Here is a 22,203-nt window from a genome sequence, read left to right as displayed (position 1 = left end):
AATGGAAATCAAGTATAACGATCCCTTTACACAAAAAGGGGACATAAATGACACATCTAACTATCGAACTAATACGTTGCTTAACACCAGTTTGAAATTATTGACTAAGATACTTGCTGAGAAAATAATTGAAAAGTATCAAATATGCGAAGAGCAACAGGGTTCGGTATAACAGATCAACTATCGACGCCATATTTATAATAAGACAAATATGAGAGAAAGCAGTAGAATTTAATACACCTACATTCATGTGTTTTATTGACCTCACTAAAGCCTTTGATTGTACAAGATGTACACGATGTGATTGAACTTTTACACAGAGATACTACTCGTATAACAGCCATTATAACGTAGATAATAAAGGATATTAACTCTGACCACAAAACAAGAATAACAATAGGAACCGAGATAACGGAGAAAGTCAACATTCAATCAGGTAAAAGACAGGGTGATAGCTTAAGCCCGTTATTGTTTAACTTAATAATGGAGAAACTAATAGAGGATCTAAAAAAGTCAGGAACAGGGTACAAAATGGGCAACAGAGTAATAAAGATTCTGTGATATGCAGATGACGCAGTAATAATATCAAATAATAAAGATGACCTACAACGAATGCTCCACGCTTTGGAAGCTAACGCAAAAAAGTATAACATGAAAATATCAGCACTAAAAACAAAGCCCCTCGTTATTGTTAGGGAGCCAGTGATATGCAAAATTGTAAACGAATAAATAACCAGTATCGAAATTTAACTATTTGAGAACGAAAATATTGTATTATGGAAACATCTCCGTAGGAACCCGCATACAAGCTAATAAAGCAGCGTATGTGTCAGGATGCCTACGAGACGTGATGTGGAGAAATAAGAACATGAGGATATAAGGAAAAACACGCTTATATAAGACTTGTGTATGACCGATACTAACCTATGCTACAGAAACAAGAGCAGAAACAACAATTACAGAGGAAATCTTAAGAACAAAAGAGATGATAACACTGAGGGCGAAAGCAGGTAAAACTTAAAGAGACAAAATCCCTAATACACAAATCAGGACATGTGTAAAGTGCATGATATCTTTAGATGGAGACGCCAAAGAAGACAAGAATGGAACCAACACATTAACCTAATGGGAAGAGAGACTTACCCGAATAGTAAGAGATGGAAAACTAGAAGATAAAATATCACAAGGCAGACCCCCTAAAAGATGGAGAAATAGCGGCAGTCAACATCGCAACTACTCCTAAATTAGACAGGAAATAACATGCCTTAAGGCCTAACATACGAAGAACAAGAAGAATATTTTTCACCCTAGCACACCGGGCTTAAAGTCCTTACTTTACTCCAATTTGGGGGCCGTAAAGTCGCAATATTCAGACTATGCTTGTAGGTTCTGGACATTGCGAAAGGATTTCTTAACTCTGGACATGAGATCTATATAGACTACTTTTATAAGTTTTATGTTAGTGAACATCTCCTAGCACGTAAAATCGCTACGTGCAGAATCGCTACATGCCAAAAGGTAGTTTTTAGACATCATAATTACAAATAACGGTCTGATCATATATTATTAGACATTACTGGGTAGATATTGCTGTGTCAATAATTCGGCTAAATGCTGCACTAAGGTGAGTCTAATGATAATATTCTGTCACACATATTTGAATCTAACATTGCAATTTTGTCTTCACAATTGGTATCCACATTCAATTACTACCGTATTTATTTTGTGGTAAATTGGTTCAGTTTCTTCTTGTAAATGCTCCTAGACGTACATTTCAAAATTTCATTGTTGGACTTTGAGATACAATCCACACTGTATTGGAAGTTATTTAAAAAAAATGTCTTAAAGGTATTCAGTGCTTTATTACAGTCACTGATCATTGTAAAATAAGTCATTAACGTATGTTACAAAAGTAACTAAAATGGCTGGTTAACCTAACAGGTTAAGATCTGGTATACAGATGGATCCAAAACTACAGAGGGTGCAGGAATATACTCCAATAATCCAAGAATTGCCGTGACCTTTGCCTTGGAGAGAAACCGCACCGTCTTTCAAGTAGAGATTTATGCGATATTGCAATGGGCAAAAGAAAATAATGAGAAAGCTCTTGAAAAGAGCAGATCCATATATTGTCTGACAGTCAAGCACTAAGGGAACTGGCGTGTCAGGAAGTGACATCTAAGTTAATGTGGATCTCCATCAAAGAATTTAATGAACTGGGAGACCGGAACAAGGTTAAGCTTGTCTGGGTACTAGGACATCAGGGCATCAAAGACAACGAAAAGGCTACAGTTCCTAGGACTATAGAGGACTGGATCAGAGAGAGTCATGAGTGGTATTTGGAGAGAATTCCAAAAACAAACACATGGAAAAATCTTCATTGTTGGTCTATGTAGAAAAAAAAAACAGAGGAATTGCTTCATTTGGACAGGATCAAACTGAAAACAGTAACAGGAATATTGACTGGGTATGTAACAGTAAGAGAATTTCTGAACAAAATAGGCATTTACAATGGAAACCTTAAATTCACACTTTGTAATAAGTAACTAGAAACTGTAAAACATGTATTATGCGATTGCGAGGCGCTGTACTGTAATAGAAAACCTAGAGGATAACCTGGTATATTTAAGACACAATAAGCAAAAGACCTGTACAAACTTCTACAAAGTACAAACATTTTAGACTGGGTGTAGAAAACAACAATGGGCAGCAAATACAATAAGATTCAGTTTCAGTGATATCGGAGATCTTTCGGATCAGATAGGGCCAGGAAGAAATTAAAAAAACTAAAAGTGCTAAAACATCTTTTAGGTTATTTTATTTAGTTTGTGCAGTTTATTTTAGCAGCGAATGAAGTCGAAATAATTACTATCACTGAACGGCTAAGCAAAATAAGCGAAGAATTTGGATTTCAGATCAACACCGGAAAAACAAAAATAATGATCGTAGACAAAGCAAATAATAGTCTAGCGCATATACACCAAGTGGCGAATTTCGAAGTGGTAGACAGATTTGTATACTTGGGCTCCCTGATAACCAACAATGGCTTTTGCTCCTTAGAAATCAAGCGTAGACTAGCAATGGCCCAAACCGCAACAGCTAAACTGATAAAATATGGAAAGACCGAACAATAACAAGGAATACTAAGCTCAGGTTAGTCTATGCCCTTATTTTTGCCTTTACTACATACGCGGCTAAAACATGGATGCTCAAAAAATCGATAAGATAGAAGCCTTCGAAATGTGGGTCTATATGAGCATTCTAGGCATGTCCTGGAAAGAACATAGATCCAACCTGTCAATTCTGGAAGAGCTTCATATCAAAGACAGGCTATTAAAAAAAGTAAAACGAACATACCTAATTTACTTCGGCTACATAGCTAGAAGAACGCATGCCATGAAACTATTGGTAGTAGAAGAAAAGGTAGAAAGCTGAAGACCCAGAGGAAGATCTTTAACATGACCAGCAGACCAAACGAAAACTCTGGTGGAAAAATCCCTACATGAGGCCGTCCAAATGGCACAGGATCGCAGTCAATGAAGGTAGCAAGACAATAATATTTAGAGTGTCACCACGCCCTGACAAGGGCTCAAGGAATGAGGAGGAAGATTTAGTTTGTGTCTTAATATTTGTGTTTTAAAGAAAACAGAAAAATATAAATAACAAGTTATGATATATTCTTGTGTTGGAAAAACTAACTCATCAACCGCCAAAAGTTTTATTTCATAGCTAACCCTAACTATTTTTTTGTGATATCGTGATAGTGATGCATTTATGCATTAATGCATAAAATAAGGCACCTATTGATTCATTTATAACTTAACACATTATTGACATTATCATAAAAACTGACAGCTTTCAGCCATTTTGTATGATGAGTTGAAATATAATCATGTACCAAGTAATATCTCATTTGGAAGCTCATTTTTTTCTTGTCAATGGGTCCTACACAAGTATTAGTTTCTATGCACAGTTGCTTTACCTAATTTTTTTAACAATAAAACTTACATAATTCTTTGGTAACCAAACTAAGGTACTAATAGAAATTGAAATGATTTTTTGGGTAAATAAACTAAGGTACTAATAAAAATTGAAATGATTTTACGAAAGTAAAATAAAAATTACGAATAAGTATGTGCAGCGTTTCTTATTTATTATGAATATTACTTTCCTTACAGGCTTTCATAATGATATAATTATTTATACACCAGTTTTCTAGCGACTCAATAAAAATATTGAATGTATGTTACCGGTCAGTAGGACCCTATTCTCACTTACAACTCATACTTTGGTCGAATTAATTAACTCGAAAAATTACAATTACTGTTTTGCCTAAAATATTTTTCTAGATTTTAGGTCTGAGGCTGAGGCTTGAGGCAAAACCCGCTAAACTACTCATATTTAACTATTAAAGTACGTTTTCTAGATTTTAGGTACGTTTTCTTCCTTCTAATCTTTCCCAAGCAACTTTTCTAGCATTTTTTAAATTTAGCACCATCTTTTTTAATAATATTTTTTAATCTATCCGTAAACCCTTTTATTTTTCGCCAAAATTTTTATTGTTTTTCTGAATGGTAGTTTTTCATTAGATGAACTTGTTTTTGGTCGGTTTCTCCAATTCTCTAACTGTCCTTACACCAGCTTTTCTTTCTCGTCTTTGGAGAATACATTTTTTGTCGGAGAGTATTATTGTATATTTTTCTTTTTCGACTAGATATATAACAAAGAGTTAACTATAAATATTTTTTCACAGTATTTTCAAATATAGTTTTTTCAAATAATAATTTTTATATAGTCTCTAAAGATAGCTTTAAATTTGGATTATACATATAAACAAGTAGAACCAATAATTATTTAATATCAACTAACGATTGGTTTACTCAAAATGAAGAATAACATATTGACCACAACATAATATTTAAAATTTTTTCAGATGGAACTTCACCAGCCAACTTAACGTTTAGTTCTAATTCCCTAAAATCTCTCCCAGTGAATGAGGTGCGTTAAAAAAGGACGCCCCAGGTGTATTGGCCACCTCCTGGTGGCGATCGTTTGTGGTTTAACTCTGACGGGGGTTACTTGTTCGGTAGACGAAACATCGTCTCAGGAAATCACCGATTTTGTGTCGACGAATGTACTACCAGATGGTGAAGTCGAGACAAGAGTCTATTATAAAGGACTTAGTGCCAAGGAAACTAGGGTCGCAAGAGGGTGAGTAATTATTTCATTCCAAAGTTTGTTACAGTCGCAATAATTGCTGCAATTTGTAGGAATTGTATATGAAATGAGGGAGAATGAATTCCTTAAGTTTTATCCCAATATTTTAAGTTACCTATTTATGTGCATTTTCAAGTTTAAAAGGCATATTAAAAAACCTTTCTTAGTACAATTACATTATACACAGATTTATAAAATAATATCGTAAACAACCTATAGCCTAAAGTTTTAAGTCATTTTGATTTGTATAGACACCTAAACATTTACAATAATGTATAATTTTCTACTCAAGCAAGTAGAGTAATTTTAAATGCTAAAAAATACATATTAAAATTATTACATGCTAATTTTTCTTTTTGTATAATTTAATATCATCCACATTCAATCACTTCTCTATTAGAAACAGTAAACATGAAACCTCCAGCCTTCTCATAAGACAACACTTCAAAGAAATCATAAGCAAGAACCAATTCCAAAAAGTTCTGTATACAGATGCCTCCAAAAGCGATGTAGGTGTTCGATGTGCCGTTACCACGTATGATGAAATAATAAAATCTTTTTTACCGAATTTATGCAGCGTATACACTGGAGAACTTTATGCGATACTAGAAGCTTTTAAAATACTAAAAACAGATGATAAAAACCAAGCAATATGCACAGACTCCCTGTCGTCACTACAATCGATAAAAAGTCTATACTCTCAGCATCCCTTAGTTCAAGAAATCCATAGGACTTACAGTGCACTCGCTTTTCAAGCTGTAAATGTCACGATCATCTGGCCACCATCCCATATCAGTATCCCCGATAATGAAAAAGCAGACCAAACAGCCAAGCAAGCTTCTTGTGTAAACAGTCAATCCTCAAAAGCCCAACATATTCAAATCCATAATAATCTAAAGCAAATTTTCAAGCAACAACAGTATCATACCTGGCAAACCCACTGGAACACAATCAAGAGTGCATTACATGAGATCCGGCAGACTGTTGAAAAATTTGAACTTTTATCTCTAGAAACTAAAAAGCTGTCATTCGAAGATTAAGAATAGGACATACCCGATTCACACATGAATACTTTATGAAGTCCGAGCCGACGCCCAATTGCCAAATTTGCTCGAGTGCATTAACTGTGAAACACATCCTGATCGAGTGTCCCCAGCACGCAAAATACAGAGTGCAACATAAACTTAAGTCTAATATCAAAGATGTTTTAAACTTACGCGATCAAGTCTTTAACCTAATTGGTTTCTTGAAAGATATTCGGTTGTTCAACAGAATATGACCCCTTGTTTTTCATGTACTTTACTTATATTATATTATTTAGTCATAGGTTCTAAGCTTATAGATTAACTGTAGCAATTAGTTACATGTGCTTATTGTAATTATTGTACACAATATTGTTTGTGCTAATGGTCATTGCAGCCGAGACACATTAATTTAAATAAAAAAAAAATAAATAAAAAAAAAGTATTTTAGGTAAAATACAATATTTAGATTTTTCTAATAATCTAACTTTATCGATCGATTTTTTTTCTTTTTCTATTGCTATGTGTAGTTCATTTATTTAATATTTTGGATTTCAATTATAGATTGTTAATGAAATAAAAAGATATATAATAAATAGAAATATCTCATTAGTCCAGTCCTCAGAGACAAAAATGGCTGAATCTCTAAAAACCATACGAACAAGCTGAATTTTGCTGAGAGTTTTAGGACACCAAAAAGAAAAAAAGTTTGTCACTCCTACCTCTGGGCTTCCCCATAAAACCCCCCTCGTAGGAGAGGGGGAAACATCAATTTACCAAGAATCTGTACGCCGCCGTAGAAAAAATGTTTTAAACAAGAAATTAAGCTGAAATAATTTTGAACAAAAATGTTTATTACCACTTATTGTGTAGAATGAACCGTTCTTTCAGAAACAACGCTTGAAGCGATTTTGAATGTCAGTTACACGGGCGAAAGCAATTTTTTAAATGGTAAATGATAAATATCAAAATGCGTTTTAGATATAAGGAGGGCAGCTTTCATATGCTTATTTCGGCATTTTGTCACAAATGAAGTCAGTTTCTATAAAGCTGTTAACTGAATAAACGTTGCACGATTTTTGCCATTTTTTTTATTTGCTAATTGAAATTTGCTAATGAAAATTTATTATTGCTAGAGCTCTTCAAAACCTATAACATGAAATGTCGATTTTATGTTTTGACAACAATAGTGCACCGTGATTGTAAAAGTTAGGAAGTCTCTATAAAGCCCCAGATAAAAATGATAAGAAAAAATAAGCCAAAAAACTAAGTTGTAAAGTTTTTTTTTTAATTTTATCCTTATTTTCACGGTTTTTTTGACATTTCACATTTAAATTTATTTATTTTAAAAATTACCCATTATTGTGTGATTTATATCGTTTTTTAGTTAATGTTGACAATATGTTATCTAAATTCATACTTCAATTGTGTAATTTATCTTTCCACCTTAAATACACAGCCGCATTTTTTTTATATATTTGCTTACTCCATTTATTAAGTAAAATCTTGGTGACATACATCGCTAGCTATATTAGCCATATTTCAGAAAATTAAATTAACTGATTCCTAGAAAAGACTATTTATCAAAATTTTTGACAAATATCTCGACGTTAAAAATGAATTAGAAACAATAGATGATGCATTTGCTGTTGACAGGGCAGACGTAGAAGACAGATTTTTAACCTTAGAATTAGCCCTAAATAATAAAATTGATAAAATATCAATAAACTCTGTTGTGAGCACCACAGCTCAACAAAATTTTACAAATTCAAATAACCGTCATATACGCCTACCGGAAATAAAAATTTCACATTTCGATGGAATATATAGTAAATTGGCCTAGTTTTATCGAGACGTTTACAAAGCTTATCGTAAATGATTCGCATCTTTCAGGTATTGAAAAACTAATTTACGTAAAATCATTTCTAAAGAACGAGCCTCTACAACTAAAGATTTTAATATGAAACGAATGTAAGATATTGGAAAATTTGATCTTTGAAGGAAAAACAGTTCATAAATCAAAACCGTCTCTTCATACTTCTGCAAATAACAGAGATACACTTTTTAAATGTTTCGTATGCAATTCTAACTCACACAAAGTATACTTTGTGTATACTACTATTTGTCCATATACAAAAACTAAAAAAACAAAGTCTACAGGGAAACTAACTTCCTGTAGCTTTTTTTTTAATTGCCGTATTGCCAGATTCCAGTAAGAGCTTAAGAAGGTATCCATTGAATTCTGACAGGCAACGGTGGGGGAAATCTTTTTTGGACATCTACGTCACGGAAAAAGACACCCTGGCATCTTTCGGACGAGTAGGATACTAGGCCAGAAGACCCCAAGGTAGTGCCGGATTAACCGTGTTCCGGCTGAAACCTTAACCACCGTTCCAGAGAGAAGGTCTTGCCACTCAATGAACAACTAAAATAAAAAACTAAAAATTTATAAATAACCATATTTGTTACCGTAAATCAGAAAATGTTTCAGGTGTTAGGCCATAAACTAATAAATAATATTAACCATAAATTTCAGATCCCTTACTCAATTTCCTCCTCTGTCCTCCTGCTCCTTTTTCTTTGTCACCCCAGAAATCAGACAGAGTACTTCTCTTCATGCTTTCTTTCCTCTTAACAATATGTTTACAATATTTCTTATATCCAGCCCAAAACCCATTCGCCTCTCGAAATCTTCCCTCTCATTTGCCCATCTCTGGCAGTTAAAAATGTGGGCGGGAGCTTCCGGTACCCCACAAACAGTACAGTCTGCCGAGGCAGACTTGCCTATTCTATTTGTGAAGGTGCCAAAACTACCAAATGTTCGGTCAGAAACTGCGTCAGGAAGTAGTCTAGTTTCCTGAACTTACATTCCCACCACGGTGTCAGATCAGGAATAAGCTCCTTCGTCCACCTTGCCTTTCCACTATCATTCGCCCATTCTCTCTGCCACTCTACTATCATTCTTTCTCTCTCATTCTCATCTATATTTACATCAATCCTCCTCGCATACATTCCAATGACATATAGAGCCTCATTTGAAACTGTCCTATATGCGCTTGATACCCTGAGGAGCATTCGTCTTTGCGAAGTCTCCATCAGCTTAGCGTATTTCACAGTGTTTAGTACGCTACACCATACGGGGGCAGCGTAGCTGCCACCGTTACTGCTTACCACCGACTGGAAAACTCCATTTAGCACCTTTCTTTTGGTGCTACCTGGACCTCCAATGTTTGCATCAGCCGTATTAACGCCTCCAGATTTCGGTTCACTTTCTCTACTGACTTGTCTTCGGATGTGTACTCCGAACCTTAGTCCTTTCGACAACCAGACTCCCAGAAGATACTTAATTGATTTAACCGGTGCAACCTCCACGCCTTCCACTATAAAGAGAAGAGAGGATTTTTCCCGGGTCCCTTTGAGAACTAACACCTCAGTTTTCTGAGGCGCTAGCTGTAGATCGTTCTCTCTGATCTACCTACTAATGCGACGCAGGGCTGTGTTAGCCATATTAGCCATATCCGTTTTCTGACTCGCCTTCACAACTAGTGCGAGATAATCGGCATAAGCTACAAGAGCGCATCCCCTTGGCATCTGTAGCCTCAACACCCTGGACCAACTACCTACAGGACATTCCACCGGATGGGACCTAGTACTGAACCCTGCAGAACACCTGCGACAAACTAATGCTAGTATCTTTTTCTCTTATGGACCTTTCAGTAAAGTATCTGTCAATTACATTGACCAGGTACTCACTAACGCCCAATTCTCTTAGCCTTTACATGATTTTTTCCCATTAAGACCATATTGGCAGTCGCTCAGCGCATGCTTTTCTTCTAGCTCTCGCTCAAGGCGGCCTTTTAGAAGCTGTTTGTACAATTTAGCTATTGAACTAAGAAGGCAAATTGGCCGAAATCGCACCTCTTCTTCTTCACCTCTAACTTTTGGGATAAGGACAACCTTAGCTTCTTTCAACATTGTTGGAAACTGCTGTTGTTCAAGCAGTTTGTTTAGCAGTCTCAAAAAAAATGCTGGTATTTTATTGCAGCGAGTCTTACTGTCTCCGGTATGACTCCATCTAAGCCAGTTGCTTTTCGAATCTTCATCCGTCCAACAGCCGTTCCAACTCGGTGAAAGGTTCCGCATCTACGAAACCTATAACCCTTTCACGCCTATCCTGCACCTGAGGAAAGAGTTCCCGTATTAAGCGGAGTTTCTCCTTCTCAGGCAAAGAGTAGGGTGTTTCCCCTTCAATTCAGTACAGACAATCTTGAAGCCCTGCCCCCAGATATCCCTTTCGAGATCCTGAAGCAGGTTACTCCACCTTTCTTTCTTATATCTTCTTATCTCATTGCTGTATTCATTCTGCATTCGCTTATTCGCTTATTCCAAGTCTCCTGCTTGTACTCTTCTTAACCTCTTATATTCTCTTCTTGCTCTCTTGCAGTTTGTCTTCAGATTTTCAAGCTGCTCGTTCCACCAGTATGGTTGTTTTCTTTCATACCACCCATTTGATCTTACACAAGCCAACTCCTGTGCATAAATTAAGTTACAATAGGAATATATCACATGGCAACGTAAGACTACACTGGAGGTTGCTAGTCCTTAGACAAAGTGTTTACGAGGACATGTTGATAGTAACTGATAAGTTGAAAATATAAATTATTATTTTTATGTTTTGATTTATATTAACATGACAGACAAACAAAGATAGCTCAAAGTAAATATTGTCGTTTCACCTCTATTCACAGAGTGGTCCATACTTCACCTATACTGTAAAAATGTTTGTAGCAGATTTACTCTTCCCGTAAAGAAATTACCTTTATATGAATACGGTAATTTTATTGTATATCAGCAAAAATATTGTTAGTACTTAAATAATAAGGTGAAATACATTGCTAGCAAATGACCTAGAAAAAATGTAATTAAATTATAGTGAAGTAGATTTTGAAGAAAATTATAAATTCATAAACTTAAGACATAGTTTAACATAACATCTTCATATGACAAAGACATTACGACGCGATCAAATAAATAACCTCAAAATAGATTTATGTAGCTATTCCACATTTTCATTATTATCAAACCCACCCATCAATTGTATGTTTAAATCTTGAACTATAATCTGTTATTAAGTATTTCATACCAATTAAAGTAACCATTTAAATGCATATGTCAAATATGCAATTGCATTCTTCAATCACTCAATTGCTTTTCATAATAATAATTTATTCAATATTATATAAGTGATTTTCCAGCACTCCCTCTAACTACATCAGAAATCGTGACTATATAAAGTCTTCTTCCAATAAGTAAATAATTATGTTTAAAAATAGAATGATTGAAAAAAATTGCCGCATGTTTTGTTCAGCAATATAATCGTTTTGTGTTAACTTACTAATAACAATTAAGTTTTATTAGTTTATAAATATATTCTATCTTATCCATAGCCTGCAATTAAAAGTAGTAAAGTAGTCCAAAAAATGTACTAAAGATCTGAAAACTGCACACATCTAGGAAGAAAGGAATTTAATTTAACCCAGCCTGTGAGATTTGTACACCCCTTAAGAATGACACTCGGGTGTTGGAATTCATTGGAGCGAGTTGTATTAATTCGTCTTATCAGGAACCACTCCACCACGCTCCAATGCTCCAGGCCATTCCTTTCCCCCCTATAGCACTTTGATGCGCGATAGGGGACAACTATCAGCAAAATGATTGTCGTGTGGAAGTCCAGAGTACCAGAACTTCAACACGATATCCTATCCCGATCAAAGCAGGTTAGCGTAAGGCGCTCTTTTCCTGCTATCTCTGGTGACGTATCGAATCTGAAGTTGCTTGCTCGGGCCCCAAGTCTCCGCTCCGGGCTACGCACAGTTCGGCGACTTGGCGCTCGAAGATGTGGGCCTCTCGTGGCCGTGTTTAGGGTTTTTGTTAATTTTTTTGGTGGCTTTCAACTGTTTGTTAGTAGTTCTATAATTTTTTTTGGTGGCCGAAGCCGTTTTTTATGTTCTTTGTATTTTTTTTTGAGAGATGTCTTAAAAGTTATATTATTAGTCATTATAAAAATTGCAAGTGCTAGCTAGGCTGTCTTCTGTTGATAGAGCTACGATTTTCTAGACTTTATATGTTGGCTAGGATTTGCTGGTTTTGTCTTTTGTTCTTCCATCGATGGAACGCATCATATCTTATTGTCTCTCACAGTATCGGGCTTGGGTGGTTCGCTAGCTCAGCAAACTTTGTTCTGGCTTTTTCTTCCATCGTGTCTGTCACCCTTACTTGTTTTAGTTCTCTGTTTTATATTTACCGCTTCCCTGAGGCTGTTATTATGTGCGTTTGTATCCTCTTTTTGTTTGATTTACTTATGTTTACCTGTGCAAGAGATTCATATGTTATTATTGGAAGTATGATGCTGTTAATAACTCTTATTTTCGTTTTTAGTCTTAATTTCCTTTTTCTACCTATAAGTCCTCTTATTGCTGCTCTGGCTGTGGTTGTTTTTTTGGATGGTTTGGTCCATATGTTGCGTGAAGGTTAGTGCTTGATCCGTTGTGACTCCTAGCTATTTTGCTTCTCTTTTTTATTCGACCGGATTGTTTTGTACTGTAAGCTGTTCGTCGTGGGTTTCTCTTCTATATTTAAACATGACTGCTTGAGTTTTTTCTGTGTTGATGGCCGAGAATGATTTGGGAAGCAGATTACCTCTAGTTCTTATTAACGGAACTCTGATAGCTTGACGATATACGGGTGAAGTACTGCAACCGGTTTTACATTTTCATCCCTACCTACAAACCACTCCAAATTCGATCTTTCAACAGGATAACGCAAAACCACATATTGCCCGTGAAACTTTGGAGCGTCTATTAAGATCAGCTGATTTGTCACCCATCGAATATGTGTGGGATATGGTAGGTCGAAACCTAAATCGTTTGCGTCGTCTAGCAAACTTAGAAGATCTGTGGCATTCCATAAGAAAAATTTAGGTGAGTATTCCGCAATATGTTATAGACCACTTAATTCAATCAATGCCCCATAGAGCAACTGAGTGTAGAGAAAATCAAGGGAGGAGCCACTCATTATTAATTTTTTGACGAAAATGGCGTTGCAAGCTCGTTTATATTGTAATCAAATAATATGAATCTTATAATGTATACTTAAATAAATATTTAAAAAATATTTGTCCTTTTAGGTGTTGCATTTTTTTGTACATCAGTCATATGTCTTCGATAATGTTTAAACACAAGATAGTTCAAATCAAATAGTTCATTATTTCAAGATATTTATTTCGATTAAAAATCGATCAAACAATTTTGCTATACCAGTAATGATACCAGAATGGTATTACCTGGGGAAACTCTAATATTGAAACTCTTTATGCAATTGTAACTTCTGATCTACTTAAAATAAAAACCTGGTCCGACTCTAATTTACTTTTTTTTAACGTAGATAAAACAGTAGCATTATCCTATAAAGGAGCTCTTCAACCCTTGCTTCTTAATATTATTCTAAAGCTATTTTCTTGTGGTATGTTAAAGTAATTACTATTTTTCAATTTCCATTTCGGAAATTAGAACCATTTCCGAAGTGGAAATTGAAACGTCAATAAACGTACTTTAACCTTTAATTGTTTCTTATTCCTTGCTTCTTAATAACAGTCAGATCAGTATCGTTGATTCTGTAAAAATTCTTAGTATTTATATAGACAGCAACCCTAAATGGTCCCTTCATATTGATTTGGTAAGTAAGAAACTAGCCTCAACCTGCTATGTAATAAGATCTGTTTTGAAGGAAATCAATTTAGCGTCTACCAAAATAACATATTTCTCTTTGTTTGATTTTTATCTTCGATATGGCCTTCCTTTTTGTGTTTCTAGTACAGCTGTCCAGTCTGATGTTATTTTTAAATTACAAAAAAGAGCAATACGGTATCTTTTTGGCCTCAGTAGAATAACATATTGCAGAAGCTACTTTAAAAATCACGAGATTTTAACTCTTGCCTCTTTATATATTCTGGAAACTGTTTGCTTAATTCGTAAATACCTACATGTGTTTCCAGCAAGAACTAATCATGACTACTCCACCAGAAATTCAAGCTTTGATGTGTATTTACCGATCCCGTCCATTGAGTTAGTATAGAAATCTATATTATATTTGGCAAAAAAATTATACAACTATCTCCCTTTGCAACTTAAATCTACTTCTTTCCATAAGTTCCGTAAATTGACAAAAGCCTATCTATCCGAAAGACCATATTATTCGGTGGAAGAATTTCTTAACGAATAACTAAGAAATGACAGTACGTTTAGGTACAAGCAACTAAAGTATTTATATATATATATATATATATATATATATATATATATATATATAAATATATATATATATATATATATATATATATATATATATATATATATATATATATATATATATATATATATACTTGGGTATCACATACAGCAACTTAAACTTTGTAAACTAGTTCGTAAGGTTTTATTATGCAATTTGCAGATTTGTTAAATTTTGTAATTGATTGTATATTTTATTATCTTTTATTTTGTGATTCCGTGATATTGACGATTTATGTAAGTTTATTAAATTTTAATGTGTACCTATTATTATTATTTTTGACCTTCTGTAAGCTTTGTCCATAACATTGTACAATTTTCAGTGACAATAAAGCATGTTTCTATTCTATTATATTCTATTTATTTAAGTTTAACCATAATATGATTTCAAAAATTGTTGCCAGATAGTAGCACATTACTGTTTTTGTGTAAATTATAACCTTTGTATACGTTTTGGTTTATAACTTTTTTAATTATAATTTTTCCAATGACGGTTTAATGTTGAATGTTTTGTTAGTAGTCTTTATCACTGATAACCACTGTTAGCCAGTGTATTAGTATCGATGATCGGATGATAACGGTATAATTTTTAAAACGAAAGGAACGATACTTATATCCAGAAGAAAGTATATTATACTGACTCTGTAATTAATGGGTTAATATACTGTCCTCTAGTATACGGAGGAAGTAACATAACAATGTGCAAACAACAGCAGAGGTGATACCGTGATTATTCTAACATATTACAATGATGATGAGTGAAACTAATCAATAAATTAAACATATAAAGTGTAGAATATAATTTCACAATGCGTTCCAGAATTATTGGAAATATTAAAAAATATATAAATTGTTTTATGTCAAGTCAAGGTCATTAAAAGTTAAATACCTTTAGTCAGTTTTAAATATTTGTCTTGTTTAATTTATGTTGTTAACGATCTAGATGGAGCCTTCCTGTATTGTTGGAAAATACAACAAAATTAAGATTCAAAAATAATTCTTTAACACCTTTGACGTATGGCTTCAAGCAATGAAATCCATACAAAAAATGATTGGATACTCATTGACTGATTAATTACTGTTTTCATCAACATGTAGACATCAAAATATGAAGTTAAGTGTCTGGGTACCAACACGCCCGACAGTTAAAATGTCACTAGTATTTCATTGCGCATTAAGAGTAATTCATTTTACCATGTTAGGTTGGCAATAAAAGTTTACTTTATAATCCAAAATGAATGATCTCTTCAGGTACACTTTTAAAAGAAAATTATGACAGTAATAAAAAATTTAGTAAGTGGTACTAACACGAGATTTTACTATTTGGTCCGTTGAGCTGTCGCTGCGAAAGTAATTCGAATGATAAAAAGTTATACAGTGGGATTAACTTTAGCACTAGTGCGCATTAGGTAAATTGGTAGAAGCACTCTCCGCTATTGGTAAACCACTACATCTGTGTTGGTTTTGTGGTGGTACCTCTACCACAGTATATTGCTTAAAAAGAATCAGTAGGTTCACTCTCATATTTTCACGGTTCCAATTTTGAATCCACTCCTAGGTCCGTGCCGGTTCGTGCGCAATAGATTTGGTGAAAAATGCTGCTGTTGCAAGATTTAAAATATTCCATTAGTTTCAAAGAACATTCCAAAATTATAATAAAAAAATTATTATTATAGAAGTTCTTTGGAAAGTGGAAAATAAATTTCATAAATGGTAAAATTAGTCACATACCCACTATACACACTTCTAAAGTTTGAAAAATCATATTACCTAATTGACTTAATCTATTTAAATAATTAATCATAAGTATCTATCGTGTTTGTCAAAGTGAAATAGATTTGTACTAAGTAGTACTTGTAAAGAATTTCTACGTCCTTGGGGATCAGTATATCACTGTTCCAGAAGTATAAACACATAATTGTAAAATTTTGAAAAATGACTTTATTATGTTGGAGGGGTTAAAACTGCATTTTCTATATATTTTTAAACCACCATAACTGTACTTACGGAATCACCGGTCATGGCGAAATTCGTAAGTAAAATTACGACGATTTACAAATATGTTGAAAATGCAGTTTTGATCCCTCCGATACAATAAAGTCAGTTTTAAAAATTTTAGAGTTATGTCATTATACTTCCGGAACAGCGATATATGCTATCACTTTTCCATAGTTTTCTGGAAGTGGAATCTGATTTTATCTTTCAAAATTATGATTTGACTGTTACTGTTCCTGTCTGTGAATATCTTAGCTGGGTGTAACATATGTTCTATTATTTTATATTCTGCAAGAATTTGAGTATTAACTTATTTGCAGTAACTATTTAACAGGCCTCCCAAAACCCAGCTTTGGTTTGATTCGTCATGCTTTAGTCTCAAAAAAAACCTAAGCTATGTAAAAACATAATTTTCTTGAACCTTTTAAAAAAGAATATTAAATAGCTGAGAAGATATATCGCATGTCAGGATTCGATCAATTAATTTTGTACTCAGCTTGAAGCCTTTTTTAAGTCAATAAATCAAAATTTGTCTTAAGTAAAATCTATTTTTATCCATAGTGCCCTATCATATCTTGTATGTCGCTATACGTTCATTAATATTGAAGACACTGTGTATCTTCCCTATCTACCCTTTTAGTAGTCGCCTTGTTTATTTTTTCTATCTGAATATATTCGTTATATCCTCCCCTTTAATTTGCTATGTCGCATGTTAGGATTCAATCAGTTGTTTATTTTGTACTCAGCCTGAGGCATTTTTAAGTCAAAAAATCAAAATTTGTGTTATGGTAAATCTATTTTTATCCGTAGTGCCCTATCCTATCTCGTATGTCGCTATACGTTTATTAATATTGAAAATACTGTGTAGTGCCGCCCTTTTATTTAACGTATTTTTTCTGTCTCAACAGCATTTTTACAGCTTTTACTTAATTATATTTAATTTTGGTAGATGTTGGTAGTTCAGATTTCTTTCCTAGGTGGCGTAGTTACCTTACTGGACAAACAGTGTGACATCCTAGCCTTTTAGATCGATAGATCCAATTGTAAATGTATGTAAAAATTTGAGTTTAACTAACTACGTTGTGAACGTAGTGATCCCTACAGTGGGATTTTTAGGCTATATGACATTTTTTCATTTCATTATTTTGTTATTCATAAGTTGTGATTGTGGAAATATATATATATATATATATATATATATATATATATATATATATTCTAACTTGTATTCATAGTTCGCTACTTGCGTTTTTTATAATCTTGTTTTTATTATAACTGCTATCGTAAAATTGAAATCCTCAAAATATAATTTATAATTCGAATGTATTATTATTTTTTCATCTATAGAAATTGGTTTCCTCATTAGCTCTTCGTTTTATGAGATTTCTCACCAGTAATACAGCGTGATTTCCTAATGAATACAAAAAATTAAATATTCGATTAATCCAAACTGATGGATTCAACATAATACATTTTGAATCATCATTTTGACAATCAGTAATCATTATTTGGGAAACTATCGATAATTGTCGAAAACTTCAAATTAAGGAAAGTATTCATTATTCCGAAAATCTCATTAAATTTTAGGTCGCCACAAGTCATACTTTTCCTATTTATTTTCGAGCAGTGTATTAAAAATTATATTGAACAGTGTAACAAAAACTGGAATTTATCTGCGCGTGGAACTCATGCTCGTGAAAAAAATGGAACATGAAGAACAAAGGACTGGCGGCAGAGTGAACCTACTGATTCTTTTTAAGCAATATACTGTGCCTCTACACACAATATATTTTGACATTACCAATACAGTACATTTATTAAAAGTAAAAATACATAATAAAAGTAAAAAAAAATATAACCCAAACCTTTGTATTAACACATTTGTTGAATATTCTAAATAGTGCGTTCTCATTTTGGAGTACCTTCTGGAATCACTATCGATTTTTATCTTTTCGTTTGTCATTTTACTTTACTTTTTAGGTCCAGTATAATGTTAACCCATAGAGTCTTTACTTCGTTTTCAGACTTAATTTGCTATTTCTTCACATAAGAGCTTCTTGATATTTGTTTCTTAGTGATAGCATTATTAATATGTGGCGTGAATGTCATTCTTCTGTTTATATATATATATATATATATATATATATATATATATATATATATATATATATATATAGTAAACTCTTAAATATTGGGGAAATCTGCAAGAAAGACTCTAATGAGTATCAATTGTTTCGCCGAACGTTTTCGCCAAAGAGAATTTGGCTTCTTCAGGACTGAAAGAGAATAAATTATAATTAACTACCATATATTATCTATTAAAAACATTATTGATCTTACCATAACTTAGAATTGTAGAGTTAGAATATTAAAAAACTTTGCTAGTAACAGCATAATGGTGTTTTTTGTTACTATGTGCAAAAAACAGTTTTTTTAACGATGGAAATGTATGGTAGCTTTGAACTTAAAACGTAAAGGTTTACCCAAGGTTAATCGAAAAACCCAATGTATGATGTAGATTTCTAGTTCTCTTTGCTCTTATTCACATTCTATTTTTTGTCACTTATAAGTTCATTTAAGTCGTTGTTTATCTCCTAAAATCTTTCTTTTACAGTTAGTTTTTCTTACTGTGCTCCTTTCTCTTGCATTTAGGATACTCATTTTCAATTCTGCTAATTTCTCGTGTAGTACGTTGGCAGATTTGAGTATTATAATTACGCGAATTTTTACACTAACTCTCCATTTAAACTTTTGCCAGATTGTTTTCTTCTTCTGGTATGTGTGGAGTGGATTGTGTCCCCATTCCTCTATAGTTAATATTATTGGGTTGTGGTTTCCCGACGCAAGTGGTATTTCATGCGCTTTAAATTTCTTGAGACTGAGAAACTATTTTCATAAAATATCATGTCGATATCTAAATTTTATTTAACTTAGTTTTAGAATTTTAGAAATTAAACAATCTTGTAAATATTTGATATTTTAAGAAGTTCCCAATATTTATGGGTCTTTCATTATTTTTGGTTGATTATTCCACAAAATACGAAGATACTTTAATGACATTTAAAAGTCCCTTTACTTGCCAATATATTAAACTTTGAATAATTGCTTCTGCAGATTAGTTTCTTAACAATTTGAATTCAGATTTAACTATGAATATAGTTAATATGATAATTTTTTAATTTAGATACGCCGTATATTTGCGTAATTTACATTATCTTTGGGTATCTTTATTTCATGAAATTATTTTGTTATTGTTTTTCCTTCACTCTGTAGAATTTATCTTCAGCAATATTTTATCGTGTTTATTAGAGGTAATTATTGCAGCAGGATACAGTAACACAAACGGGAGAAATATTTAAATATTTATCAGATTTTACCACCAGGGTTCCACTCTATTTTAAATGAAACGGCCTTTACATAAATGAATCACAATTACATATATAAACATACATGTACCCCATGTCATATGCCACCCATTAGATACATCTTAAAATGTTTTTATATTTCCCATAGTTTGTTTCTTTAGAAAAACTAATTACTAACAAAATTCCTTTCTTTTGTCATTAAAAAATAAACAAAATACTTCTTTAAATTAATTAAAAGAATACGGGACAGCTATCACTTCGCCCCAAAACAAGTTCTAAGCCTCTTATCTGATATTCCATCTAGACGGCAGTGATTCACTATCAATAAAAAAATAGAGAAGGTCCGAACAAAAAGTTGAAAAGATTAAAGGTATTATAATCAAATAAGCCGTTCCTCTTTATCCTTTATTTAATACCCGACTATCAAATCGTCAAATCTCAAAATGGAGTGATTGATTACTGAAAGTTTAACATCCTAAAAATTATTTTTAAATCTTAGTTTGTTTAAACTTGTTTAGTATTATTAAGTATTCTTGTAATGTACAGCAGACAACTCTGTTATTATAAGTGTAGGTTAGTACTAAAAAATTGCTATTAGTGGGTTAGTACCCACCAATATCGTAACTGTATACTATCCTCACTGTAAAAAATTTTAAACAGTGAAAAATAATCGTACAGAATTTGTTTATCTACCAGGGTCTCTGAAAATTAATATTATTTTAGTATATATTGCTAATTTGAATTGAGGCGATACGGCGTCTGACTTTTATGCAGAGGGGGATCAACCTCCTGAGTCAGCAAAAACATCTAGATATTTTTTAAAATCTAAAGGCTCCATATCTACCCAGTCTTATTATAATTAGGCAAAACTAAGGGTAACTTAAGTGTTGTCATTCCCGAAGGTACTTTTTAAAAATGTATAGAAGATATAAACAGCGCAGAGAGACAAAAAGAAATTATAGAGAACTACCACTAAAGAACGACTAACCACAGAGGAATTAACGAAACCAAAGTTCAAATAAAAAAACGGTACTACTGGCTTACGCTAAAGATATGCATCGAAGAAGTTATCAACCTTTGTGATACGTGTCAAGTATGATAGAAATTCAATTAAGCCAAAATTTATGGTAATACCAACTTCAACAAAACCATTATCCAAAATCAATCATATTGACAAATTACAAACTAACGGACAAAAATTTCTTACAATAATTGATGGATTCTCGAAATATGACCAAGCATATCCCATAAAAGGATTTAACGCAATAAATGTCCTTAATGCCTTCATGCTCTTCATATCCTAGCATAGACTGCCACACATGATAATCGCAGATAGTAAAACCGAATTCAAGAACGGTGTTTTATAGGAATTTGTCGATGCATTCATTACACAACACCAGATAATCCATAATCGAACGGAATGATAGAATGTTTTCAGTCTACAATTTTGGAACAACTACAATTACTTAAACAAAAAAGAAAGATACTGAGTATTAAAGAATATAATTATGTTATAATAACGCTATTTTGGGATATAACAACTTTATTAATTCATCAGCTAAGCAAAAGCTAATCGAAATCTTCAATGGTCATATCGATCCTCAAGATCCACCTGACATCGATATTAATAAAACCCCAATAAGTAACTATACACAGAACCACATATTAAAGGCAAAAGAAATCTACAGTGAAATAAACAAGAAGCTACAAAAAACCAAATAGAAAAACATCGAGAAAATAAATAGCTTATAAACCCAGTCAAAAGTTTACACTAGAAAAACAGTAAAAAGAAACAAACTTCTTTAGAGATTTTCTTCTTGCATTATGAAAGATAACAATCCGTTGACAAAAGACACTCAAAATACGTCGATCCACAAAAAGAACATCAAATGCCAGCCAAAGCCTAACGTTAAAACTGCTTTACAGATGTACCTTAGTAGCAGCCCAACAAGTTCAAATTCAAAACCTGAAGGACAACTCAGGAATCCTCCCAGATAATTTTGGATAAGCGAAAATACAGACCGGAATTTATAACTTCATCTACTATTTCCATCTGAAACCCATAGCAGAAGAGATTAAATGCATAGAATCTCAGTACATTACTACCAACCGAGCAATAGAAAATGGACTTAGTCAACTATATTTTAACAGCCAACAAAAATTTGATAAAACTATACAGTACCTCCTCCAAATACAAAAAGAGAAACTAGTCACAACATATTTAATATCTAGAAGCAAAAGAGGACTTATAAATGGATT

General features: G+C 33.0%; 1 protein-coding gene across 3 annotated transcripts in view; it reads left to right on the top strand.

Moving 5' to 3' along the window:
- The window catches only part of LOC140439656 (uncharacterized), a 484,195-nt gene that overhangs the window by 37,837 nt on the left and 424,155 nt on the right, over positions 1 to 22,203 (top strand). For all 3 annotated transcript variants that reach the window (XM_072529696.1, XM_072529695.1, XM_072529697.1), the window contains exon 2: positions 4,934 to 5,211. In XM_072529696.1, the coding sequence (XP_072385797.1) occupies positions 4,994 to 5,211 (218 nt within the window). In that variant the 5' untranslated portion in view covers positions 4,934 to 4,993. The remainder of the gene's footprint in view (positions 1 to 4,933; positions 5,212 to 22,203) is intronic.

This window comes from Diabrotica undecimpunctata, chromosome 4 (genome assembly GCF_040954645.1).
Source record: "Diabrotica undecimpunctata isolate CICGRU chromosome 4, icDiaUnde3, whole genome shotgun sequence".
NCBI classification, from domain to species: Eukaryota; Metazoa; Arthropoda; class Insecta; order Coleoptera; family Chrysomelidae; genus Diabrotica; species Diabrotica undecimpunctata.
Note: the sequence above shows the minus strand (reverse complement) of the source record. Positions and strands in the feature narration are given on the sequence as shown.